We start from the raw sequence: 24891 nt of genomic DNA, 5'->3' as shown, positions 1-24891 counted from the left end.
ATCAGCTGGGGTGGGGGGAGCGGGGGGGCATCGAAGCAATTTCCAGGGGGGGTGAGGGCACGATATCCAGGGGGTTGGGGGACTGACAGATCTCTCATGTTCTGTGTACACTGAGAGATCTGCACATGTGCAACAGCGCACTCTAGCTGTGATCAGCCAGTTTTCCAGTGAGAATAGACTCCACCCACTCCCCCTACTGGCATGAATTACACTTTGCCTCTTTTTTGCACTAAGTGGCATAAGATTATGTCTGAAAGATTACTGAAAAGTTGGGCGTGAATCTCTCCCGTGTTCAGCATTTAGAATTTTTTTGGTGAGATAGCGCCTGACACCTATGGACTAAAAAGCAGTGAAATGTGGTTCTGGGGAAGGATGGAGTGGGCCAATCACACGAACAATGGTGACGTTTTCAAGATGGCGGCAGAGGAAAGATCATTAAGGAAAATCATCAAGAAAAGGCAACAAGGCTGGACTGACCATATCCTAGAACATGAGCAGCTGCTGACGGAGGTGATTGAAGGAGGATTAAAGAGGTGTAGACCAAGAGAAAGAAAGAAAATGATGAAGTTCGACAACTTGGAATTGGGAGGTTCCAGTGAGCGACTGAAGAGGAAAGTCCAAAACCACAATGTGTGGAGCACTGAGCAGAGAACCTGCCTTCAGGCAGATCCATCAGTGTGAGTCACTGCAAAAATTACTGTTCAATAGATTGTCACCTATTGCACTTTAACAGATTCTTAAGGCACGCATAAAAACTGATTGAAGAATGTCACTATTACTGAGGTACTTGTGTTTAAGACAGCAAATTTATTTGCAAATGATTTCGGATTTATTTATTTAATATTTTGATATGAATGGAAAGGGTTGGAGGGATGATCAATGAGTGCAGTGACTTGGGAAGGTTTCATTTCACTCAGTATAACTCCTGCTCCATGCTCTGGTATATAGTTTGCTGATTCACCATTGCTGTCATTAGCAGGACTCTATGTTCAGTAAAGTAAAGTACATAACATCCCTTTTTATCTATGGAACGCATTCCAGATGGAGAATGGCAGCCCGGATGGAAAACTGCACTCCGGACGGAGAACTGCACTCCAGACCGAGAACCGCACTCCAGACTGTGAACCACACTCCAGACAGACAGAGAACTGCACTCCAGACAGACGGAGAACCGCACTCCAGACAGACGGAGAACCGCACTCCAGACTGTGAACCACACTCCAGGCAGACAGAGAACTGCACTCCAGACAGACGGAGAACCACACTCCAGACAGACGGAGAACCGCACTCCAGGCAGATGGAGAACCGCACTCCAGACAGACAGAGAATTGCACTCCAGACCGAGAACCGCACTCCAGACAGACAGAGAACCACACTCCAAACAGACGGAGAACTGCACTCCAGACAGACGAGAACCTCACTCCAGACGGATCGAGAACCACACCCCAGACGGATTGAGAACCGCGCTCCAGATGGACTGAGAACCGCACTCCAGACGGACCGAGAACCGCACTCCAGACCGAGAACTGCACTCCAGACTGAGAACCGCACTCCAGACCGAGAACTGTACTCCAGACCGAGAACCGCACTCCAGACCGAGAACTGCACTCCAGACCGAGAACTGCACTCCAGACCGAGAACTGCACTCCAGACTAAGAACTGCACTCCAGACCGAGAACTGCACTCTAGACCGAGAACCGCACTCCAGACCGAGAACTGCACTCCAGACTGAGAACCGCACTCCAGACCGAGAACCGCACTCCAGACGGAGAAGTGGTAAATCATGTTCAAGATTAACCTATATTACAGCAATTACTCACAAGGCTGGAACCTCTATAATTACGAGTACCACCAGACTTACCAGTTTCACTATAGCTACTTGTACCATTAGACTTACAGCACCCCACTTGCTAGGTTCACTGCAATTATCAGCTACACTTCAATCGCTAGGCTTACCACGATTACTAGGATCACCAGATTTACTAGCTTTACCAGAAGTTCCATATCACTAGAATCACTGGTATCGCTTCACCAGTACCACTCGACTTACCAGCTCCATTCATCCATCAATACTACCGGTATTAACAGACCATAAGGCCATAAAATATAGGAGCAGAATTAGGCCATTTGGCCCATTGAGTCTGTTCCGCCATTCAATCATGGCTGATGTAATTCTCATCCCCATTCTCCTGCCTTCTCCCCGTAATCCTTGATCCCCTTATTGATCAAGAACCTATCTATCTCTGTCTTAAAGATACTCAATGACCCGGCCTTCACAGCGCCTCTGTGGCAATGAGTTCCACAGATTCACCACCCTCTGGCTGAAGAAATTCCTCTTCATCTCAATTCTAAAGGAGCGTCCCTTCACTCTGAAGTTGTGCCCTTGAGTCCTCAATCGCTCCTCATCTGACAAATCCTTCATTCCTGGGATCATTCTTGTGAACCTCCTCTGGACCCTTTCCAAGGCCAGCACATCCTTCCTTAGGTATGGGGCCCAAAACTGCTCACAATATTCCAAATGGGGTCTGACCAGAGCCTTATACAGCATCAGCCATACATCCCTGCTCTTGTATTCTAGAATTTAGCATGACTAATCCACCAAACATGCACAGTTCGAACATTTGGAAAAATGCACTTCTCAAAAAGGCGTGCCTTTTTGGGCACAGCTTGCACTGGAATACAGACACTGCAAAACACAACAGTACCAATATAGAGAGGGGTCAGAATTGCTGGAACCACCAGAAGCATTGAAATGTTCGTCCTGACCAGAATTATCAATATCACTCGAGAGAGTAATACCTCCTGACCTTGCAGACGTTCGGGAGGCACTGTGTAACGTGCGCTGGGAAAGGCTGAGTGCTGGGCGGGTGGGGGAGGGTGGTAGCTGAGAAAACGGAGGGTGCATGCTGGCATTTCCGATGTGGTCCCTTTAGGGGGGGTGGTGGTGGCGGTGGGGGGCGGGGGGGTGCAGGAGATGTTCGCCGATGATTGCACAGTGTTCAGCACCATTTGTGACTCGTCAGTAGCAGTCCATGTCCAAGAATGAACACACAAACGCATGAATTAGGAAGTGTAACCCTTCTCCGCCATTCAATAAGATCATGGCTGATCTGATTTTAAGCTCAACTCCACATTCCTGACCCCCATAACCTTTCAGCCCTTGGCTTATTGAGAATCTGTCTCCCTCTGCATTTAAAAATATTCAAATATTTGCCTCTACTGCCTCATGGCCATCTGAGAGAAAACAAATTCTCCTCCTCTCTGTTTTAAATGGGCACCCTCTTATTTTTAAATAGAGACCTGGACAATATCCAGGCCAGGGCTGCTAAGTGCCAAGTTACATGTGCACCACACAAGTGCCAGGCAATGTCCACCTCCAACAAGAGAGGGTCTATCCATCTCCCATTAACATTCAATTTTACTGCCATCTCTGAGTCGCCACTATCAACATCCTTGAGGTTACCATTGACCAGAAACTGAACTGAACTAAATGCTGTGGCTACAAGAGCAGGTCAGAGGCTGGGAATCCTGCAGCGAGTAAGTCACCTCCTGACTCCCCAAAGCCTGTCCACTATCTACAAGGTACAAGTCAGGAATGTGATGGAATACTCTTCACCTGCCTGGATGGGTGCAGCTCCAACAGCGTACATGGAAACTAGAAGCAGAAGTAGGTCATTCGGCCCTTCAGGTCTGCTCTGCCATTCAACTTGATGTTGGTTGATCAATTAATTCAATATCCTGATACACTGTTCTCTCCATATCTCTTGATCCCTTTATCCCCAAGAGCTATATCTAATTTCTTCTTGAAATCACACAACGTTTTGGCCTCAACCACATTTGGTGGTAGTGAATTCCACACACTCACCACTCTCTTGGTGAAGAAATTTCTCCTCAGCTCAGATCTAAAAGGTTTACCCCTTATCCTCAAACTATGACCCCTAATTCTGGACTCCCCATCGGGAACATTCTTCCTGAATCTACTTTGTCTAACCCTGTTAGAATTTTATAAGTTTCTATGAGATCCCCTCTCACTCTTCCAAACTCCAGTGACTCCAAACTCAAGAAGCTCAATACTATCCAGAACAATGGATAGTGGGCAGAACGTGGGCGGCACGGTAGCACAGTGGTTAGCACTGCTGCTTCACAGCTCCAGGGTCCCGAGTTCGATTCCCGGCTTGGGTCACTATCTGTGTGGAGTTTGCACATTCTCCTCGTGTTTGCGTGGGTTTCCTCCGGGTGCTCCGGTTTCCTCCCACAGTCCAAAGATGTGCGGGTTAGGTTGATTGGCCAGGTTAAAATTGCCCCTGAGATGCATAGGTTAGGAGGATTAGCGGGTAAATATGTGGGGGTAGGGCCTGGGTGGGATTGTGGTCGGTGCAGACTCGATGGGCCGAATGGCCTCCTTCTGCACTGTAGGGTTTCTATGATTTCTATGAAAGCAGTCCCCTTTTATTGGCACTCCCTCCACCACTGACACATCGTAGCAGCAGTGTGTACTGCAGGAACTCACCAAGTTTCCTTAGACAGCATCTTCCAAACCCATGACTGCTATCGCCTCGAAGGACAAGGGGCAGAAGATGCATGGGAACACCACTGCTTGCAACTTCCCCTCCAAACCACTCACCATCCTGACTTGGAAATACATTGCCATTCCTTCACTGTGGCTGGGTCAAATGCCTGGAACTCCCTCCCTAACAGCACTGTAGGTGTACTTGGGGAGACGATGGCTAGACTATTAATTCAGAAACTCAGTTCTCGGGTCCTGGGTTCGAATCCCGCCACGGCAGATGGTGAAATTTGAATTCAGTAAAAAATACCTGGAATTAACAATCTATTGATGACCATGAAAACCATTGTCGGAAAAACCCATCTGGTTCACTAATGTCCTTTAGGGAAGGAAATCTGCCGTCCTTACCTGGTCTGGCCTACATGTGATTCCAGAGACACAGTAATGTGGTTGACTCTCAACTGCCCTCTGAAATTTCTTAGCAAGCCTTCAGTTCAAGAGAAAGTGGGGATGTGCAATAAATGCTGGCCAGCCAGCGACGCCCATATCCCACGAATGAATAAAAAAAAACATGGACTGTAGCGGTTCAAGAAGACAGCTCACCATCTTCTCCAAGGTAATTCGGGATGGAGAACAAATGATGGCATAGCCAACGACACCCACGACACCCACATCCCATAAACAGAAAAATGAGCTTGAAAGGGCAGAAACAGGCTGGTTTGAACACTACGACTGGCCATGTTTGCAGCAGGAGGTGGAGGTGTGAGGGAACCTTTGGCTCTGGATTTTGCACTATCACTGCAGAGCTACTGTTGAAAACCCCATCTTTGCCTTTGTGACTTCTAGTCTCTGCTGCTCCAAAGCACTTCTGACTGCCCTCTCACATTTTACCACCCATTAACCTGAGATTATCCAAAATCTCTGCTGCTCTTGTCCTAACCTGCACCAAGTCCTGCTCACCCTTCATCTCCCTGCGCACTGACTTACATGGCTAGCAATGCCATGATTTTAAAATCCCACCCTCCTCTCTCTCTGATCTCCCCTGGTTATGGGGTATTAGTACCAGAATAACTCTTCAAATTTTGTCTCTTCAGCCTCTTGTGAAGCACATTGGGATATTTTACTGAAGTGTTACATAAATATGTGTAAGGGTTGTTTTTACACCTCTATTCCTTCTCTCGTCATGTTTTCCCTTCATAACTACAACAGGGGAACTGAGGGGAAGTAAAACCGTGGCACAGTGGTTAGCATTACTGCCTCGCAGCTTCAGGGACCCGGGTTCAATTCCCGGCTTGGGTCACTGTCTGTGTGGAGTCTGCACCTTCTCCCCGTGTCTGCTTGAGTTTCCTCCGGGCGCTCCGGTTTCCTCCCACAGTCCAAAGATGTGCAGGTTAGGTGGATTGGCCATGCTTAATTGGCACCTAGGGCAGGATTTTACAGTCTCGCTCATCCCGAAATGGTAAAATCCCGTCCAAGGTTGACGGACTTTCCCATGCTGCACCACTCGCCCACTCCGATTTCTGTGGCTGGCGCACTGGTAAAATTCCAGTCTTAGTGTCAGGGGGATAAGCAGGGCAAATATGTGGGGATAGGGCCTGGGTGGGACTGTGGTCAGTGCAGACTCGATGGGCCAAATGGTCTCCTTCTGCATTGTAGAGATTCTATGATTCTATGAAAACCAATGTAGCTAAATGGGAGTCAAGGTGCAACTCAGCCGTGATCAAATTGAATGACGGAACAGAATTGAGGGGCTGAATGATCATGTTCCTGTAATCATGTCTCAACCTGACCATGGATGATGCTGATATATATTCCTGCACAATTTAGGAGCAGAGATGATGATGTGTAAAATTTCCTTTCATTTACTTTTTTATTTCTCAAATAACTTGGTGTATTTCTTTAACATAGTGCAGTTGAAACTAACATGAAACTGCAGGACTACCTGTCCCATTTAACTCACCTCTCCACTTGGCTTGCATAGCTATTATCATAGGCGTCATAGCTCTGTTCATCATATTCTCCTCCATAGCCATCATCGTATCCCTGGAGGGACAACAAAACTGATCAGGTTATGTCCTTCAATATACTCATTAGATGCTTGAGCATATCTAACCTTGTTTAAAAGTGGAAGACGCATTGAAAGAATTAGAAACATAGCAGGATTTAACAAGGATCTTATAAATAGCTGCTTGGTCATAAGAGAACTTGAGTATCATTGGGAAAAGAGACATGCTGTCAAAGCTTCTCACCTTGCACTCATCAGAACAGATTTGCAAGGACACCAGGGGGCAGAATTATCCCATCCTGCCTGTCACATGAATCATAGTGGACGGGATACGGACCATGCAAATGTCCATTGACCTCGGGCAGGATTTTCCGATTTTGGGGAGAGCACAGTCGGAAAATCCCACCCCAGATCTTTCTCCACGCCCTAGCTATGACTGTAATACTACATTCTGCGCTCTCATCTTTCCTTCCCCCGTGTGTACTCTAGGAATGCTTTTCTGTGTAGCGCGCAAGAAACAATACTTTTCACTGTATCCCGATTCATGCGACAATAATAAATCAAATCAAAAATTCAAATCAAAGAGAACAACAATTTATACTACATGTGAAGAGAGTGCTGACTGGTTGTCAAGTGGTGTCTGAATGGTAGAGGAGTTGCCATGGAGAATGTTCCCTGGCATTCACAGTTCATTTCCATAGCAACAGCATTACCAAGAGTACAAGATAAAAAGCTTTGACAGTGTGTCTCTTTATTCAGCAATAATCTTAAAGACGAATAGAAAATGTGTTAAAACACAACTGTAAACTTCCACAAACAACAATCAGATAATGACCAGATAATCAATGACAATCATCGATAGTCACGGGTGAGGTGCCTGAAGATTGGACAGTGGCAAATGTTGTGTCTTTGTTTAAAAAGGGCTGCAGAGAAAAGCCTGGGAACTACAGGCCGGAGACCCTCACATCTGTGGTGGGTAAGTTGTTGGAAGGTATTTTGAGAGACAGGATCTACAGGCATTTAGAGAAGCAAGAACTGATTAGGGACAGTCAGCACGGCTTTGTGAGTGGAAAATCATGTCTCACAAATTTGATTGAGTTTTTTGAAGGGGTAACCAAGAAGGTAGATGAGGGCAGTGCAGTTGATGTTGTCTACGTGGACTTCAGCAAAGCCTTTGACAAGGTACCGCATGGTAGATTGTTGCATAAGGTTAAAACTCACGGGATCCAGAGTGAGGTATCTAAATGGATACAAAATTGGTTGATGATAGAAGCCAGAAGGTGGGTGTAGAGAGTTGTTTTTCATACTGGAGGCCTGTGACCAGCGGTGTGACTCCGGGATCAGTGCGGTCCACTGTTATTTGTCATTTATATTAATGATTTGGATGAGAATATAGGAGGCATGGTTAGTAAGTTTGCAGATGACACCAAGATTGGTGGCATAGTGGACAGTGAAGAAGGTTACCTTGGATTGCAACAGAATCTTGATCAATTGGGCCAGTGGGCTGACGAATGGCAAATAGAGTTTAATTTAGATAAATACGAGGTGATGCATTTTGGTAGATTGAACCAGGGCAGGACTTACTCAATTAATGGTAGGGAGTTGGGGAGAGTTACAGAACAAAGAGATTTAGGGGTACAGGTTCATAGCTCCTTGAAAGTGGAGTCACAGGTGGACAGAGTGGTGAAGAAGGCATTCAGCATGCTTGGTTTCATTGGACAGAACATTGAATACAGGAGTTGTGACATCTTGTTGAAGTTGTACAAGACATTGGTAAGAACACACTTGAAATACTGTGTATAGTTCTGGTCACCCGATTATAGAAAGGATATTATTAAACTAGAAAGAGTGCAGAATAGATTTACTGGGATGCTACCGGGACTTGATGGTTTGAGTTATAAGGAGAGGCTGGATAGACTGGGACTTTTTTCTCTGAAGCGTAGGAGACTGAAGGGTGATCTTATAGAGGTTTATAAAATAATGCGGGCACAGATCAGCTAGATAATCAATATCTTTTCCCAAAGGTAGGGGAGTCTAAAACTAGAGGGCATAGGTTTAAGGTGAGAGGGGAGAGATACAAAAGGGTCCAGAGGGGCAATTTTTCACAGAGGGTGGTGAGTGCCCGGAACAAACTGCCAGAGGTAGTAGTAGAGGCGGATACAATTTTGTCTTTTAAAAAGCGTTTAGACAGTTACATGGGGAAGATGGGTATAGAGGGATATGGGCCAAATGCGGGCAATTAGGGGTTTAAAAAAAAAGGGCGGCATGGACAAGTTGGACCAAAGGGCCTGTTTCTATGCTGTAAACCTCTATGACTCAATGACTCTATGTATTTTAGATTGGAGGATAACTATTAGCGTGAACTTCTATACTCTTCTTCAGAAGAGTGCCCGGGATCATGGCTGCCTACTTGTAACAGGGCCTCACTTTTGTAAATGACTGCACCTCTGACAGTGCAGCACTCCATCAGCACGGCATTGTCATTGGTTAGCAATGCTGCCTCGTAACAGGGACCCAGGTTCGATTCCTGGCTTGGGTCACTTTCTGTGGGGAGTTTGCACATTCTCCCCGTGTCTGTGTGGGTTTTCTCTGGGTGCTTTGGTTTCCTCCCACACTCCAAAGATGTGCGGGTCAGGTGCATTGGCCATGCTAAATTGTCCCTTAGTGTCCAAAGGTGTGCAGGTTAGGTAGATTAGCCATGGGGCTAATGCACAGGGTTTTGGGGAAAGGACGGGGGGACTGGGCCTGAGTAAGATGCTCTTTTGGAGAGTCGATGCAGTCTCAATGGGCCAAATAGCGACCTTCTACACTACAGGAATTCTATGTTTCTATGGTTCAAACAGTGTTCATTCAGCAAGCCATGCGACATATCCCACCCAACCTGAGTTCAGAAGTGCGAACACCTCTCTCTTTCCTCCTTCACAATACACCTTAAAATCTACCTCTTTGACCAAGTTTCTCGTCATCCATTGGACACCCCTCCCCCCCCCCCCCGCCCTACTCTGGCTCAGTCTCATAATTCAATAATGTTCCTGCTCAGCTCAGTTTCGTTATTTTGTCAGGTGACATTCTTGTGAAGCACCTTTTAGAAACGTTAAAATCGCTATTTAAATGCAAGTTGCGAATTTTATGTTGGGCATGAAAGCAAAATTAGAGAGTAATTTGAATGGATTCAGCTGGTTGGTCGCTATCATTTCTTGCCACATCAGAATGCCCTGCCCATGTTCTGCCTTTGCCACCCAATTATCCCAAGCCTGAGTGACAAATAAAACACAGTCATAATCTGAGCGACATGGTGGCACAGTGGTTAGCACTGCTGCCTCACAGCGTCAGGGACCCGGGTTCGATTCCTGGCTTGGGTGACTGTCTGTGTGGAGTCTGCACATTCTCCCCGTGTCTGTGTGGGTTTCCTCCGGGTGCTCCGGTTTCCTCCCACACTCCAAAGCTGTGCGAGTTGGGTTGATTAGCCATGCCAAATTGCCCCTTAGCATCAGGGGAATTTGCAGGGTAAATACTTGGGGTTAGGGACACATTGCCTGGGTGGGATTGTTGTCAGTGCAGGCTCGATGGGGCAAATAGCCTCCTTCTGCACTGTAGGGATTCTATGGTTCTATACTGGTCACTAAATGAAAACATTATTGAGGAATCTGTGGGAAAATTTGCTTCAATATCATGAATCTACTGCTATGGCACAGGCAAAATTCTATAAACTTAATTTTCAGACTGGGACACCCTTATTGGAGTGACTGACAATTCCAAATCAAAACAGAACAGCGCACCACCCAATGATTTTCCAAGCTGCAATATCTTCAAATCAAAACAGGTGTTTTTTTAAATAAAGGTTAATAATACTTGGGAATGGCAGGAAAGTTGTGCTGAATTAAAAGTGAAAGGATACAGCATTAGGATTTATTTCTCATTAGTGCCAAATCCCGTCAAAGCACATGGCGGTGACGCAGACAGATTTGAGAACAAAACATTTTCAATTTCAAACCTTCATCCTCTGTGGAAAACGCACAATGATTTTGACTGCTGGAAGCACTGAAGTGTTGAAGGCTTTTTAATGTGTTCATTACAGTCTGCTCTGTTCTGTTCTGGTGCAACAGAACATAATCAAAGATTATAATCCAGTTGATGTCTCTGAAAATAGTACATTGGGATTAGTTTGCTGTTACAAACATTTCCCATCTGACTTGTACCTCACACTAGCTGCTAGATATTGGGGCTGTACGGTGGCACAGTGGCTAGCACTGCTGCCTCACAGCGCCAGGGACCCGGGTTCAATTCCGGCCTTGAGTCGCTGTCTGTGGGGAGTTTCTCCCCGTGTCTGCGTGGGTTTCCTCCAGGTGCTCCGGTTTCCTCCCACATTACAAAGATGTACAGGTCAGTTTGATTGGCCGTGCTACATTGCCCCTTAATGTCCCAAGATGTGTAGGTTAGGGGGATAAGCAGTGTAAATATGTGGGGTTATGGGGATAGTGGCTAGGTGGGATTGTTGTCGGTGCAGGCTTGATGGGCCGAATGGCCTCTTCCTGCACTGTAGGTATTCCATGATTCTATATTAAGGTGCACCGATTCGCTGAATCACAGAATCATTATGGTGCAAGAAGGTGGCCATTTGGCCCACCATATGATGGAATACTCTCTGTTGCGCATTGATAGTTTTATTAATGTTTCCTTACTAGCAGCCTTGCAGCCGAACAGGGGCACTTTAGTAGGGTGACTGCATGACGTCACCAGAGTTGACATCCTTGGCATTTGCGTGGGCAACGGGGTGGGGTACCATCACAGCCTGTTGTGTTAACATCTCCTGAATAAAGTTCTTAGATTTGGTGAACCATTCAAAAGCTGTCGCTGAGGAAAGCAAACAAAAAATGGCGACAAGGAAGGTAAACAAAAACTGGCGACGAGGAAGACAAACAGCGCTTGCAGCCACTCGGAGTAATCAAAAGTCATCAAAAATGAAATTAGAAAAAAATAACTTTAAAGAGAGGCCCGCCATGGCCCGAAATGAACTTGGTAGCCGTGAGAAGCAAGTACCCGCAACCGTTAATTTAGAGCTTGGTTGGGGGGGGGGGAGCAGGCGGGGGGTGTTAAAACACAAAGAAAGCAGGTTGAGCTCGGGTTGTGCCTTATTTTGGAAGAAGGGGAGCAAGGTAGTGCTAAAGTCCCGGGACACACTGCGCGCACGCAGGTCCTTCCCTAGACTAAAAATGGTGGGGGTTTTGGGCGCATCAGACTGTTTGATGAGAATACAGATGAGTGATGGTGCTCATCTATGGAATGGTTTGACGATTTTGTGCAAGCTAATGTGACAGCAGAAGATATAAAAGTCCGCACTTTCCTGAGCATAATGGTAGGGGAAAACATTTAACCTTCTCCAGAGCCTGGTGCAGATGACAAAGGTAGGCCGAAAGATATGTGAAGAAACAGTGGAGATTTTGCAGGGCCACTTTTCACCAAAACCTCTGATCATTGCCAAAAGGTTTTGTATAATCCTATAGAATCCCGAGTGCAGAAGGAGACCATTTGGCCTATCGAGTCTGCACCGACCACACTTCCACCCAAGCCCTATTCCCCTAATCCCACATATGTACCCTGCTAACCCCCCTGACATTAGGGTCAATTTAGCATGGCCAATCAACTTAACCCGCACATCTTTGGACTGTGGGAGGAAACCGGAGCTCCCGGAGGAAACCCACACAGACATGGGGAGAATGTGCAGACTCCACACAGACAGCGACCCGAGGCCGGAATTGAACCCGGGTCTCTGGTGCTGTGAGGCAGCAGTGCTAACCACTGTGCCACCGTGCCACCCCTTGAAGCGGGCGGATCGATTGCACAATATGGTGGCTACACTGAAAAGGCTGACAGAGCACAGCAGATGTGGGGATGAGGCACTACACATTTTGATCCAACTTTACCCTACGTTTGGCATGTGCCACATCACCTTGTGTTGGTGGGGTGGTGGCTTCCCACATCATGCCGACAGGTGAAAGAAGCCTTTGCGTGCAGAACATTGAATAAAATCAAAAGCATTTATGAGAAAAAATCCCTCGGAATCATTTTTGGAATACGACAGTTCTACCATTTCCTGTAGGGAAGGAAATTCATTTTATTGATGGACCATCATATACAGGGACTCCATCGCTGGCAGCAAGCAGACTGCAGGGACGGGCATTGCTGTTGTCAGCACACACCTATACTATCAAGTATCATCAGTCAAGCCTTCACATAACGCAAATGGATTTTCCCGACTATCCTTTTAAGGTCAGTCATGATCTTATTGAATGGCGGACCAGGCTCGAGAGGCCAAATGGCCTCCTCCTGCTTCTAGGTCCTACGTCCTTATCAAATAGTTTGTTGATGAATGGTTCGTGTGGAAACATTTTCTATTTCAAGCAAGTAGACAATACTCCTGTCACCGCAGGACATGTGAAGAAGCACACCAGAAGTGACCCGGTACTTCCCGAGGTAACGGACAGGGTGCTTCAAGGACAAACCTGAGGAGTCTAAGTCATATTCCACTTGAACGCTTGAGTTATCCATACAGGCAGGTTGTCTCCTCTGGGAAATGAGAGTTATCATTCCAACACTACTGAGGAAATGTGCATTAAATCAATTCCATGAAGGCCACTGTGGTTTTGTAAGAATGAAGGAGATAGCCAGCTATATTTGGTGGCTAGTTTCGATACGGAAATCTGAATTGTGCAAAAGTGTGGAACCTGCTGCCATTAGCGCCATGACACTGGTGAGAATGGCCAAGAAGGAGCATGGCAATGGGTACACGTTGATTATGCCAGACCGTTTGAACGGCGTATGTTTCTCATTCTGGGCAATGGTCATTCAAAGCAGGATGGCCAGAAGTCGCCATCATGAAGTCAACGTCTTCAGAGAAAACAGAGTTTGGGTGAAATCTTCAGCAGATTTAGTTACCCTGGACAACTGCTGAGCGATAATGGACTACGGTTCATTTCTGAAGAGTTTGAAAACTTCTTGAAGGAGAACAGGATTCAACACTATGGATTTTATGGCCTCACTCGAGCGAGGCCAATGGAGATTTTCGTTGTCGGACCCTCGTCGCTCCGATTCTGTGGCAGGCGAGCTGGTGGAGTTCCGGCCATTGGGTCTGCTCCTTACCATCCAGCAACAAGGAGGCTGACAGAACATTTTGTGCAAACCGTGAAGCACCGGTTAAAGGTAACCAGAGAATAAGGTTCATTGACAAAATGCATTGTCAATTCCTGCTCAATTACAGCTCACTCAACAACACATGTTTCTCAGGCATTGCTAATGGTCAAACTACGTACCACATTCGACTCACTAAAACCACCAAAGACAAAATAAATTGTCCAGAAAAACCAGCAGGATTGGGTCAGACGGTGGGAGAATAAAGCAAAATGTTGTGCTTCCTGCCAGTGTCAAGACGTTTTAGCAAGGAACTATACCACAGGCAAAAAATGGATTCCTGCTACCATTAAAGTTTTTTTAAAAATTATTTATTAGTGTCACAAATGGGCTTACATTAACACTGCAATGAAGCTACTGTGAAAATCCCCTGAAAAAAATTATTTCCTACAATGCAGAAGGAGGCCATTCGGCCCATCAAGTCTGCATCAACAACAATCCCAACCAGGTCTTACCCTATAAGCCCACTAATTTACCCTGCTGGTCCCCCAGACACTAAGGGGCAACTTATCACGGCACATCCTCCTAATCCGCATATCTTTGAAGTGTGGGAGGAAATCGGAGCACCCGGAGGAAACCCACGCAGGCACGGGGAGAACATGCAGACTCCACACAGACAGTGACCCAAGCTGGGAATCGAACCCGGGTCCCTGGTGCTATGAGGCAGCAGTGCTAACCACTGTGCCACCGTGCTGCCGCATTATAGCACAGACAGGACCCGACTACTCCACCGGAGAAGTCAACCACATTACTGTGGCTCTGGAGTCACATGTCGGCCAGACCAGGTAAGGGACGGCAGATTTCCTTCCCTAAAGGACATTAGTGAACCAGATAGTTTTTAATGATAATTGACATAAGTTTCATGGTCATCATTAGACATTTGGTTCCAGATTTTTGTTGAATATTGTTTTCACCATCTGCCATGGTGGGATTTGAACCCGGGTGCCCTGGGTCTCTGAATTACTAGTTCAGTGACAATGCCACTATGCCACCACCTCCCAATTATATATAATGCGTCACAGTGGCGCAGTCGTTAGCACTGCTATCTCACAGCGTCAGGGACCAGGGTTCAATTCCTGGCTTGGGTCACTGTCTGTGTGGAGTCTGCATGAGTCTCCCTGTATCTGCGTGGGTTTCCTCCGGGTGCTCCGGTTTCCTCCCATAGTCCAAAAGATGTGATGGTTAGGTGCATTGGCCATGCTAAATTCTCCCTCAGTGTACCCGAACAGGCGCCGGAGTGTGGCGACTAGGGGGTTTTCACAGTAACTTTATTGCAGTGTTAATGTAAGCCTACTTGTGACACTAATAAATAACAGAAAGATCTTTCACAACTTTGCCCAACATGTGTCAGCTATGACTGTGGTGAGTAGCAAGCACTCTGGCCTCTGAGGCAGGAGGTTATGGTTCCAATCCCGCTCCTTTGGCCCGAGCACAAGATTTATACTGACACTCCAGTGCAACACCTGGGGAGTGCTCACCTATCAAAGGGTAGGATGTTAAACTGAGACCTGTCTGCCCCTCTCCCCCCCCCCCGCCCCCGCTTCCCCCCGCCCCCCCCCCCCCCCCCCCCCCCCCCCCCCAGATTGATGTAAATGATGCTCTGGTGCAATATTGAAGAAGAGCGGGGGAGTTATCCCTGACAACCTGCTCAATATTTATCCCCTAATCAAAATCACAAGAAAAACAGGCCATTTGACCATTATCACTTTGTCGTTTATGGGAGTTTGGGGTCCGCATGTAGTCTGCTGTGTTTCCTACCTTGCAACAGTGATTAAATAGCGCTTCATTGGCTGTGAAGTGCGTTGAGTTATGAAACTAAAGTGGTGGTGAAAGGAGCTTTAGAAATAGAAGTATTTCACCTTTTTAATGGCGGAGAACTCCAGGCCCACGGCAATATGGTCGAACTCTTAGCTTCCCTCTTAAATAGCTGAGCAAGCTAGTCAGTTTGGGGGTAATTAGGGATGGGCAACAAATGCCGGCCTCACCAACGCCGTCCACATCCCATGAAAGAATAACAAACAACAAAAATAATGGCACAGTGGTGAGCACTGCTGCCTCACAGCGCCAGGGACCTGGGTTCGATTCCCAGCTTGGGTCATCGTCTGTGTTGAGTTTGCACATTCTCCCCGTGTCTGAGGGGGTTTCCTCCGAGTGCTCTGGTTTCCTCCCACAGTTCAAAGATTTGTGAGTTAGGTGGATTGGCCATGCTAAATTGTCCATTTGTGTCAGGGGGGATTGGCAGGGTAAATATATGGGGTTATGGGGATAGGGCCTGGGAGGGATTGCAGTTGGTGCAGGCCGAATGGCCTCTTTCTGCACTTTAGGAATTCTATGACTCTAGAACCAAAGCCTTCCACTCAGCAATGGATCAGCAATGTGATTGACTCTCACCTGCCCTCCAAGGGCAACTAGGACAATCAATGCTGGCCAGCCAGCGACGCCCATGTTCCACAAATGAATAAACAAAAAGAAAGGAATATCTTCACCAGATGGACGGCAGAAATTCAAGAGCCCAGCGCCACTCTTCCTTCAAAATTCCCGACTCGGGATCAGGAAGGACATGCCGGCCATTCCTTGGACATCACAACTTTTCAAGAATGCAAACACAATGGGCCCGATTTTACCACTGCATTGTGCCCGTTTTTGGGTGCGAAAACGTGGTAAAATTGGGTGTGAGGCCATTAACGCGATCCGCACCCGCATCCACGCAGATGCCCACTTTACTGAGGCCTGAAAATGGCCGCGATCCGATTCGCACCCGAAACGGGCGCAACGGCGATTTAAATGCTTTGCATGCATTTAAATTGAATTAATGAAGAGCCCGCCCAACTTTATCAGCGTTTCCCCCTTTACCACCGCGTTCGCGTGTCCAGATTCGGCGCGAAACAGACCTGCTGGGCAAAGGTCTGTTTCGGGTGCTCCAGCTGCTGAAGAGAACAGTACAGCACAGGAAACAGGCCCTTCGGCCCTCCAAAAAGAGGTAAGTTCAGAGCTTCCAACGGCTCTCTAACTCAGATCGGTGAGGGTGGGGGGCCCTATCCCTGTAACCCCACATATTTACCCCGCTAATCCCTCTAACCTACGCATCCCATAACACTAAGGGGCAATTTAGCATGGCCAATCACCTGACCCGCTCATATTTGGAGTGTGGGAAGAAACCAGAGCACCCGGAGGAAACCCATGCAGACACAGGGAGAACGTGCAAACTCCATACAAACAGTGACCCAAGCCAGGAATCAAATCCGGGTACGTGGAGCTCTGAAGCAGCAGTGCTAACCACTGTGCCACCGTGCCACCCTGAATAAAATAAAAATGTTTGGGTAAAAGTAAAGGGACCAAAACTGTACACAATGTTCTAAGTGCTGTCTCACTAATGCTTTGTACAGTAGCAGCAACACCTCACTACTTCTAGATTCTATTTCTTTTGCAATAAATGCCAACTCAAATTAGTTGGTTTGACTTTTACCCCTCTTCAATAGACTGTAAAAAAGTATTGCAGTAATAAAAATTGACCCAACATCGTGACAGTTGTAAATGGCTCTTTTTATATCTATTTAAACAGAGCACATAAATCTATCGTGGCTTCTGTTTATTTGTAAATTTCAATAAATTAATAAATTCTCTGATAACTCTAGGCCAAATAGAATAGAGCATCAAGGAAAGGCTGCAACAAATAAAAACAATAAAAATTTAGCAAATTTGGATCGTTCTGAAATATATATTTTATTCTTTGAGTATTTTTAATGGATACAGCTTATTTTGGCAAAACACCAATAGAGATAACAGAAATATCCAACTGTCGGGAGATGGTGCCAGAATGGTAAGGATTGCTGGACTCATAATCCTGGGGACACGGGTTCAAATCCCACAAGGGCAGACAGTGGAACTTAAATTCAATTAATAAGATCTGTGCTTAAAAACTAGTCTCAGTAAGAGTGACTGGGAGACTATCATCGATTGTTGTACAAACCCATCTGGTTCACTAATGCCCTTTTAGGGAAGGAAATCTGCCGTCCTTATCCTGTCTGGCCTACATGTGACTCCAGGCGCACAGCAATGTGGTTGACTCACAGCTGTTTGACAAGTCACTCAGTTCAAGGGGCAATTAGGGATGGGCACAAATGCTGGCCTTGTCAGTGGCACCCACATCTCACGGTGGCACAGTGGTCAGCACTGCTGCCTCACAACACCAGGGACCCGGGTTCAATTCCAGCCTCAGGTGTGGAGTCTGTGTGGAGTCTGCACATTCTCCCCGTGACTGCGTGGGTTTCCTCCGAGTGCTCCGGTTTCCTCCCACAGTCCAAAGATGTGCGGGTTAGGTTGATTGGCCATGCTAAATTGACCTGAGCATCAGGGGGATCAGCTGGGTAAATATGTGGGGTTACGGGAATAGGGCCTGGGCGGGATTGTGGTTGGTGCAGACTCGATGGGCCAAATGGCCTCCTTCCGAACTGTAGGGATTCTATGATGAAATAAGGAAAAGCATCATCCATTACATTCCCGTAGACGCACTTGCCGAATATATCACTTGTAAAAATAAACGGAAAATACTGCGGCTGCTGGAATCTGAAACTAAAACCGGAAAATGCTGCTGAGATTTTCCAGCATTTTCCTGTTTTTGTGTCACCTTTAAGAATGTTTGTTTAACTCTTTGGTGCTTGGTGACATCACCCGAACATTTTTATTTTATAATGTTGCAGGGCGGTATGGTTGCACAGTGGTTAGCACTGCTGCCTCACAGCAGGGTTTGATACCCGACTTGGGTCACTGTCTGTGCGAAGTCTGCACGTTCTCCCCGTGTCTGCGTGGGTTTCCGCCGGGTGCTCCCACAGTCCGAAAGAAGTGCTGGTTAGGTGCATTGGTCATGCTAAATTCTCCCTCAGTGTACCCGAACAGGCGCCGGAGCGTGGCGACTAGGGGATTTTCTCAGTAACTTCATTTCAGTGTTAAGGTAAGCCTATTGTGGCACTGATAAATAAACTTTAACTTTAAATATTTTCCATGCATGTTAAAAATTCGCAGGCAATACATACGAGGTTGTAGTGACATTTGCCAACTCCTCCTGTTCCTGGGATAATATTCACTAGCAGATGGAGACTGAGGGCTGAGGCAGACTCAGTGGAACCCGACCACAGGATGAGAGTCACACCCCCTCTGCCCCCCCCCCCCCCCCCATGGGATGATACATCACACCCCCTCCCCCCCCACCCCCCCAGGGGATGATAAGTCACACCCCCTCCCCTCCTCCCACCCCCTCGCCTCCTTCCACCCCCCCAAGAGGGCGATGTTGGCCCGCCCGTCTCCTCATCCCTCCCCCACCAGAGTTCCAAGTGGGCCGGCCCCCCACCACCGCCCCCCCCCCCCTCCCCGGGCAGACACCAGTGGACCCGTGTGAAGCCCGGTCCCTTCAGCCGTGGCTCAAAGTCAGTTTCAAGCAATGTGCCGGAAAACGGGCGCGAAGTTTTGGTAAAATCGGGCCCTGAGTGTGTACTCAATCTGACAAGGAGTGCAATTTCCTCCCTTTATTGTTTCCCTTTGAATCTGAAGTTCTTCTACTCACGATTACTCTAATGTCACATGGTAATTTTGCCTTTTTGTGAGAGTGTAATTTGAGGTGTTTAAGATGATTAAAGGATTTTATGAAGGATCTATTGGCCTTGGAGGGCTGCAATGCAGATTCACCAAGTATGGTAAATTTAGAGGGTTAAATCAGGAGAACAAGGTGCAGAGACAATGCTCACATTCTCCTGCGTATGGAAGATTAAGGAATAATCCAATTGAAGTGTTAAAGATGATTAAAGATAGAGAATAAATATTTCCTCTTGTAGGGGGAGCCCAGAACAAAGGGCCACAAATGTAAAACTAGAATAAGGTCATTCAAGTTTATTTTGTTAATATTGTCACAAGTAGGCTTACATTAACACTGCAATGAAGTTACTGTGAAAATCCCCTCGTCGCCACACTCTGACACCTGTTCGGGTAGATTGAGGGAGAATTTAGCACGGCCAATGCACCTAACCAGCACGTCTTTCGGACAGTGGGAAGAAACCGGAGCACCCGGAGGAAACCCACGCAGACACGGGAGAACCTGCAGACTCCGCACAGACAGTGACCCAAGCCAGGAATCGAACCTGGGTCCCTGGCGCTGTGAGGCAGCAGTGCTAACCACTGTGCCACCATGCCATCCAAAGAGGCGTTGTCAATGCGCGGTGAGGAAATTTTAGAGCTCCGTGTCTGGGAATTGAACTCCGTTCTCCCGTGTGACAAGTGGGGATACGGTGGCTAGCACTGCTCTTTACAGCGTCCAGAGACCTACATTCGATTTCAGCCTTAGGTGACTGTGCAGAGTTTGCACGTTCTCCCCCGTGTCTGCATGAATTTCCTCCGATTGCTCTGGTTTCCTCCCACACTCCAAACATGCATAGTTCAGGGGAATCAGCCATGCTACATTTGCGGGGTTACCGAGATAGGGCAGAGGGGAGGGCCTGGATTCGATGCTCTTTCAGAGAGTAGGTGCAGATTTGATAGGCCAAATGGCCTCTTTCTGCACTGTAGGGATTCTATGATTATACTACTCCCATATCAAAACTCTAATTTGCTCTGACTCTGATCTCTAGTGCATGCGTTCTCCCTTCGGCCCGTCACTGATAGCCCTGTCACTGATAGCCCCCTCACAACAACAATTTGTATTTACCTTGCATCATCATGCAGTGAGCATCACAATGCACTACTTAAGAGCATTGTAAAAGACTACTTGATGATCACAGAAGGAGATCGATGACTAACAGAGTGTCTTAAAGGAGGAAAGGATGGGAGACAGGAGGAGAGTTTGGGGGAGGTGTTGGGGTGGAGGGTGGGATTTCAAAGCCCAGGCCACAGAAGGTATTCTGGCAAATGGTGCAGTGCATAAAATCGGGGACATGGAATAGTCCAGAATTAAAGGAGTGCAGAATTCACGATGGCTCTATAGAGTTAGAATCATAGGATCCCCACAGTGCAGAAGGAGGCCATTCGGCCCATTGAGGCTGCACCAACCATAATCCCACCCAGGCCCTATCCCCATGGAATCCTACAGTGCAGAAAGAGGCCATTCGGCCCATCGGGTCTGCACCAACCACAATCCCACCCAGGTTCTATCCACATATCCCTACATATTTACCCACTAACCCCTCTAACCTATGCATCCCGGGACACTAAGGGGCAATTTAGAATGGCCAATCAACCTAGCCCGCACATCTTTGGACTGTGGGAGGAAACCGGAGCACCCGGAGGAAACCCACGCAGACACAGGGAGAATGTGCAAACTCCACACAGACAGCGACCCAAGCCGGGATTCGAACCCAGGTCCCTGGAGCTGAGAAGCAGCAGTGCTAACCACTGTGCTACCGTGCCGCCCATAATCCCATGCATTTACCTTAGCTAGTCCCCCTGACACTAAGGGTCAATTTAGCATGGCCAATCCACCCAACCCGCACATCTTTGGAGTGTGGGAGGAAACCGGAGCACCTGGTGGAAACCCACACAGATACGGGGAGAACACGCAGATTCCGCACAGGCAGTGACCTAAGCCGGGAATTGAACCCGGGTCCCTGGCGCTGTGAGGCAGCAGTGCTAACCATCGTGCCATCGTGCCGCCCAAAGGCAATTAGGAAGAGGAGAAGCCACGGAAGTATTTAAACACAAAGATGAGAATTTTAAAATCAAGGCATTGCTGCACTCAGATTCTATTAATGTTCAATGTTGTTGAACAGATGCAGCATTTTAATGACACACTCTATAGGTATTTACAAAGTGATGAGCCAATAACAGAACCCTAACCAAGTGGAGTTCTCCAAAATAGGAGCAGAAGAAGGCCATTCAGCCCCTCGAACTAGTAAAGATCTTCTCGATGAAAGGGAATACAAGCTATGTTTTTTTGCAAGCTGACCTTATTGTCTCAGCCTTTTAACTGTGGGATAATTCTATTGAATCTACATGATAATCGCTACAAAGCGATGGCCTAGTGGTATTATTGCTAGATTATTAATCCAGAAACTCAGCCAATGTTCTGGGGACCCGGGTTCGAATCCCACCACAGCAGGTGGTGGAAATTGAATTCAATAAAACATATCTGGAATTAAGAATTGACTGATGACCATGAAACTGTTGTCGATTGTCAGGAAAACCCATCTGGTTCACTAATGTCCTCTCAGGAAGGAAATCTGCCGTCCTTACCCAGTCTGGCCTACATGTCACTCAAGAGCCACAGCAATGTGGTTGACTCTCAACTGCCCTCAGGCAACTAGGGATGGGCAATAAATGCTGGCCAGCCAGCGATGGCCATGTCCCATGAATGAATTTAAAAAATACCCTTCCTTGGGGGTGATGCCCAGAATTGAATGTGATACTCCAGGTGAGGTCTGACCAAGGCTCTGTGCAACTAAAGAATCACTTAAATCGCTTTGTAAAGGAGATTGTTTGAGGCAGTTACAAGAAATTTTCCCCAAGTGAGGAAGTTGGGGGCCACGGTTGTGGTGGGTATGTGATGCACTGAAGCGTTGTCATTGTCCTTGTGGAATGAACCCCTCAGTTTTACAAGTTGCCAGAACCATCAATGGTCAAGTGATAGAAAGAAGCTGCAATCAAGGTAGGAAAAGGACTAGAAAGGAAATAAAGGACTGGATTTTAAGGGAGATGTGGTGAGCCCCCAGCACCCTCGGCATAAAATAATCTGGGTCTATATTCTGAATACTAATATCCTTTAGAGAAGGAAATCTGCCGTCCTTACCTGTTCTGGCCTATATGTGACTCCAGAGCCACAGCAATGTGGTTGACTCTCAATAATTAGAGATGGGCAATAAATGTTGGCCAGCCAGCGACGCCCATGTCCCATGAATGAATAAAAGAAAAAGTTTGCATCTATATTCTGTAGACTAAATAGTCTGGACCTGTATCCCTTGGAGTTTAGAAGAATAAGGGGTGACTTTATTCAAATGTATAAGATCCTGAGGGGGCTTGACAGGGTGGATGATGAGATATTTTCACCAGTGGGAGAGCCTGGAACAAGGGGACATAACTACAAGATAAAGGGCTGGTCATTTAAAACTGAGGTGTGTAGAAATTTCTTCTCACGGAGGGTGGTGAATCTCTGAAATTCTCTGCCCCACAGGGTATGGAGGCTGGATTATTAGAAGAATTTAAAGTGGAGGTGGAATAGAGGGGCTATGGGGAAATGGCACAGAGAAGGAGCTGAGGCTGGCATAGATCAGCCATGATCGTATTGGATGCTGGGGCAGGTTTGAAGGGCCTGGTGGCCTACTCCTGCTCCTATTTCTTGTGTTAAGATTGGGGTCGAGTCCATCCCCACTGTACCAGCTTGTTTAATTTAATTCAATCAAGTTTTTAATTGGCTTGAGGAGAGAATTCCACTGCCACCCGGGGAGAAAGTCCTGCCTCCGAGACCTGCCAGCGAATCAAATATCTGGCACCTCTTTTGTCCCAATAGCACCACTGGGAGTGCTGGTCGCTGCTGGGACTGCATCCAATCCCTGACAGTGATTGCCAATGGAGATGGGCTTGGTTGGCAAGGAGAGGGGGTGAGGGGAATGGAGCCTGGGCTAGACGGTGCAGGGCGAAGGGGAAAACATAGGGGTGGGAAGGCCTTGGGAGAGCTTCCAAAGGGCATTGCGAGGGGTTGGTGGGGGGGAGGTGGTGGGCTTCCAAAGGAGATGCTTGCTCCCTTTACAGCAACCAACCCAAGCAAGATAGCAGCCCCAGTATAAAATTTCAATTCAGAAAGTCATTGTGATCTGGATTGTATTTCCTGGGGAAGAGGGGGGCGGGTGGAAGCAGATTGAATAGGGAATTGAATAATTGCTTGAAGGGAAGCATCTTACAAGGACTATGGGGAAAGAGCAGAAAGGATTGACACAAACACAATGGATTGAATGGCCTCATTCTGTGAACTACGCTTCTATGAATGCAGAGCAAAGTTTAACATGACAATTTACTGTGATGGATTAAGTAGAATTCTTTCTACTGAAAATGTAATGATCCATATTTGCCTTTACAATTTGGTCATTAATATAATTACCGTGAATTCGAAATTAGTACCTACTGATCTTCCTCATTCCTTCAGCTTCTACTTATGACGAATAGCAAAATAAACAGTTAAATGTGCTACTTAAGTCATAATACATCACTGCAAATTGGATCTTCCATTGCCAGATTAATTAACTCAAGTTAATCAGTTTTTAAAATCAAAGGTACCACTTCACACTACAGACCACAAGATCCACTCATTCAAATTAGACACAGTTCAAACCAAGGGAAGTATATTTTGAAGAAGCGCCGCTAATCAAAATGAAGGCCCTATGGCGCAGTGGGTAGTATCGCTACCTCCGAGCCAGAAGCTCCAGGTTCGAGTCCCACCAAGGAAGGTGCGTCCATAACACAGCCAACAGGTTGAGTGTCAACCTGCAAAGTCCTCCCAAACACGCCAATGGCTGGCGGTAAGAGTGGGAGAGACTCCTGGTCACCCACACTCAGTGTGGAGTGGTGCTGTAATGACTTTAATCAGGCCATTGAGGTGGGCCTGTTGGAGTACGAACACCCCAATTAAGGGCCAAATTGATGGGCCAATCAGGGAGCCCCTTGCTTTGTACTTAACCAGAAGTGTCAGTTCCTCTGGGACTCCGAGTGTAGACTGCTAACTGAAGGCACTCTGTATGCTGTAAATAAAGGGATTTTGGTGAAGGGACTTCTACCTCTGAGGACTTATTGCAGGAGCCCCTCAAGCTATAAGCCTTTGCTGACAGATTAGTGACCTGTTCCAGGAATATCCGTGTATGGATCAGGTGAATGTCTGCCTTGTGCATCATTACAAACAACATTGAATAAAGGGTGCTATAGTTAATCCTGTTTTTTTAAAGATTAAAAATACAAGATTGATGAACTATCCTCTTCCCCTTAGTTTGAGGACCTGTGGTCTGCTGAAAAGGGAATGCTGATTTCATGTGGGTTTGTACGAGAAGCAGGAAATGAGCTGGAGCTACAGAAGGGCAGCCAGCAAGCAAGCAAACATGCATGGAAACATACACACACATATTGAGACAACTAATTTCCATTTTGATCTGGTGTGGCAAGAGATATATCTCAATTGTGCTGGTCAATTAATGCAAACATTCCTTCTCTTTAGTTTGGTGTATTAATT

At 46.9% G+C, this 24891-nt stretch overlaps 1 protein-coding gene across 3 annotated transcripts in view; it reads right to left on the bottom strand.

Annotated features, from left to right (window-relative positions):
• The window catches only part of LOC144494164 (KH domain-containing, RNA-binding, signal transduction-associated protein 2-like), a 586631-nt gene that overhangs the window by 51715 nt on the left and 510025 nt on the right, over positions 1-24891 (bottom strand). For 2 of the 3 annotated variants that reach the window (XM_078213766.1, XM_078213768.1), the window contains one exon: positions 6468-6550. In XM_078213766.1, coding sequence (XP_078069892.1) covers positions 6468-6550 — 83 coding nt within the window. Of the gene's footprint in view, positions 1-6467; positions 6551-22986; positions 22995-24891 lie in introns of all 3 variants that reach the window. The other variant, XM_078213769.1, reaches the window with a different exon arrangement.

This window comes from Mustelus asterias, chromosome 5 (assembly GCF_964213995.1).
Source record: "Mustelus asterias chromosome 5, sMusAst1.hap1.1, whole genome shotgun sequence".
Taxonomy (NCBI): Eukaryota; Metazoa; Chordata; class Chondrichthyes; order Carcharhiniformes; family Triakidae; genus Mustelus; species Mustelus asterias.
The sequence above is the reverse complement of the archived record's forward strand: the minus strand, read 5'-3'. Positions and strand labels throughout refer to the sequence as shown.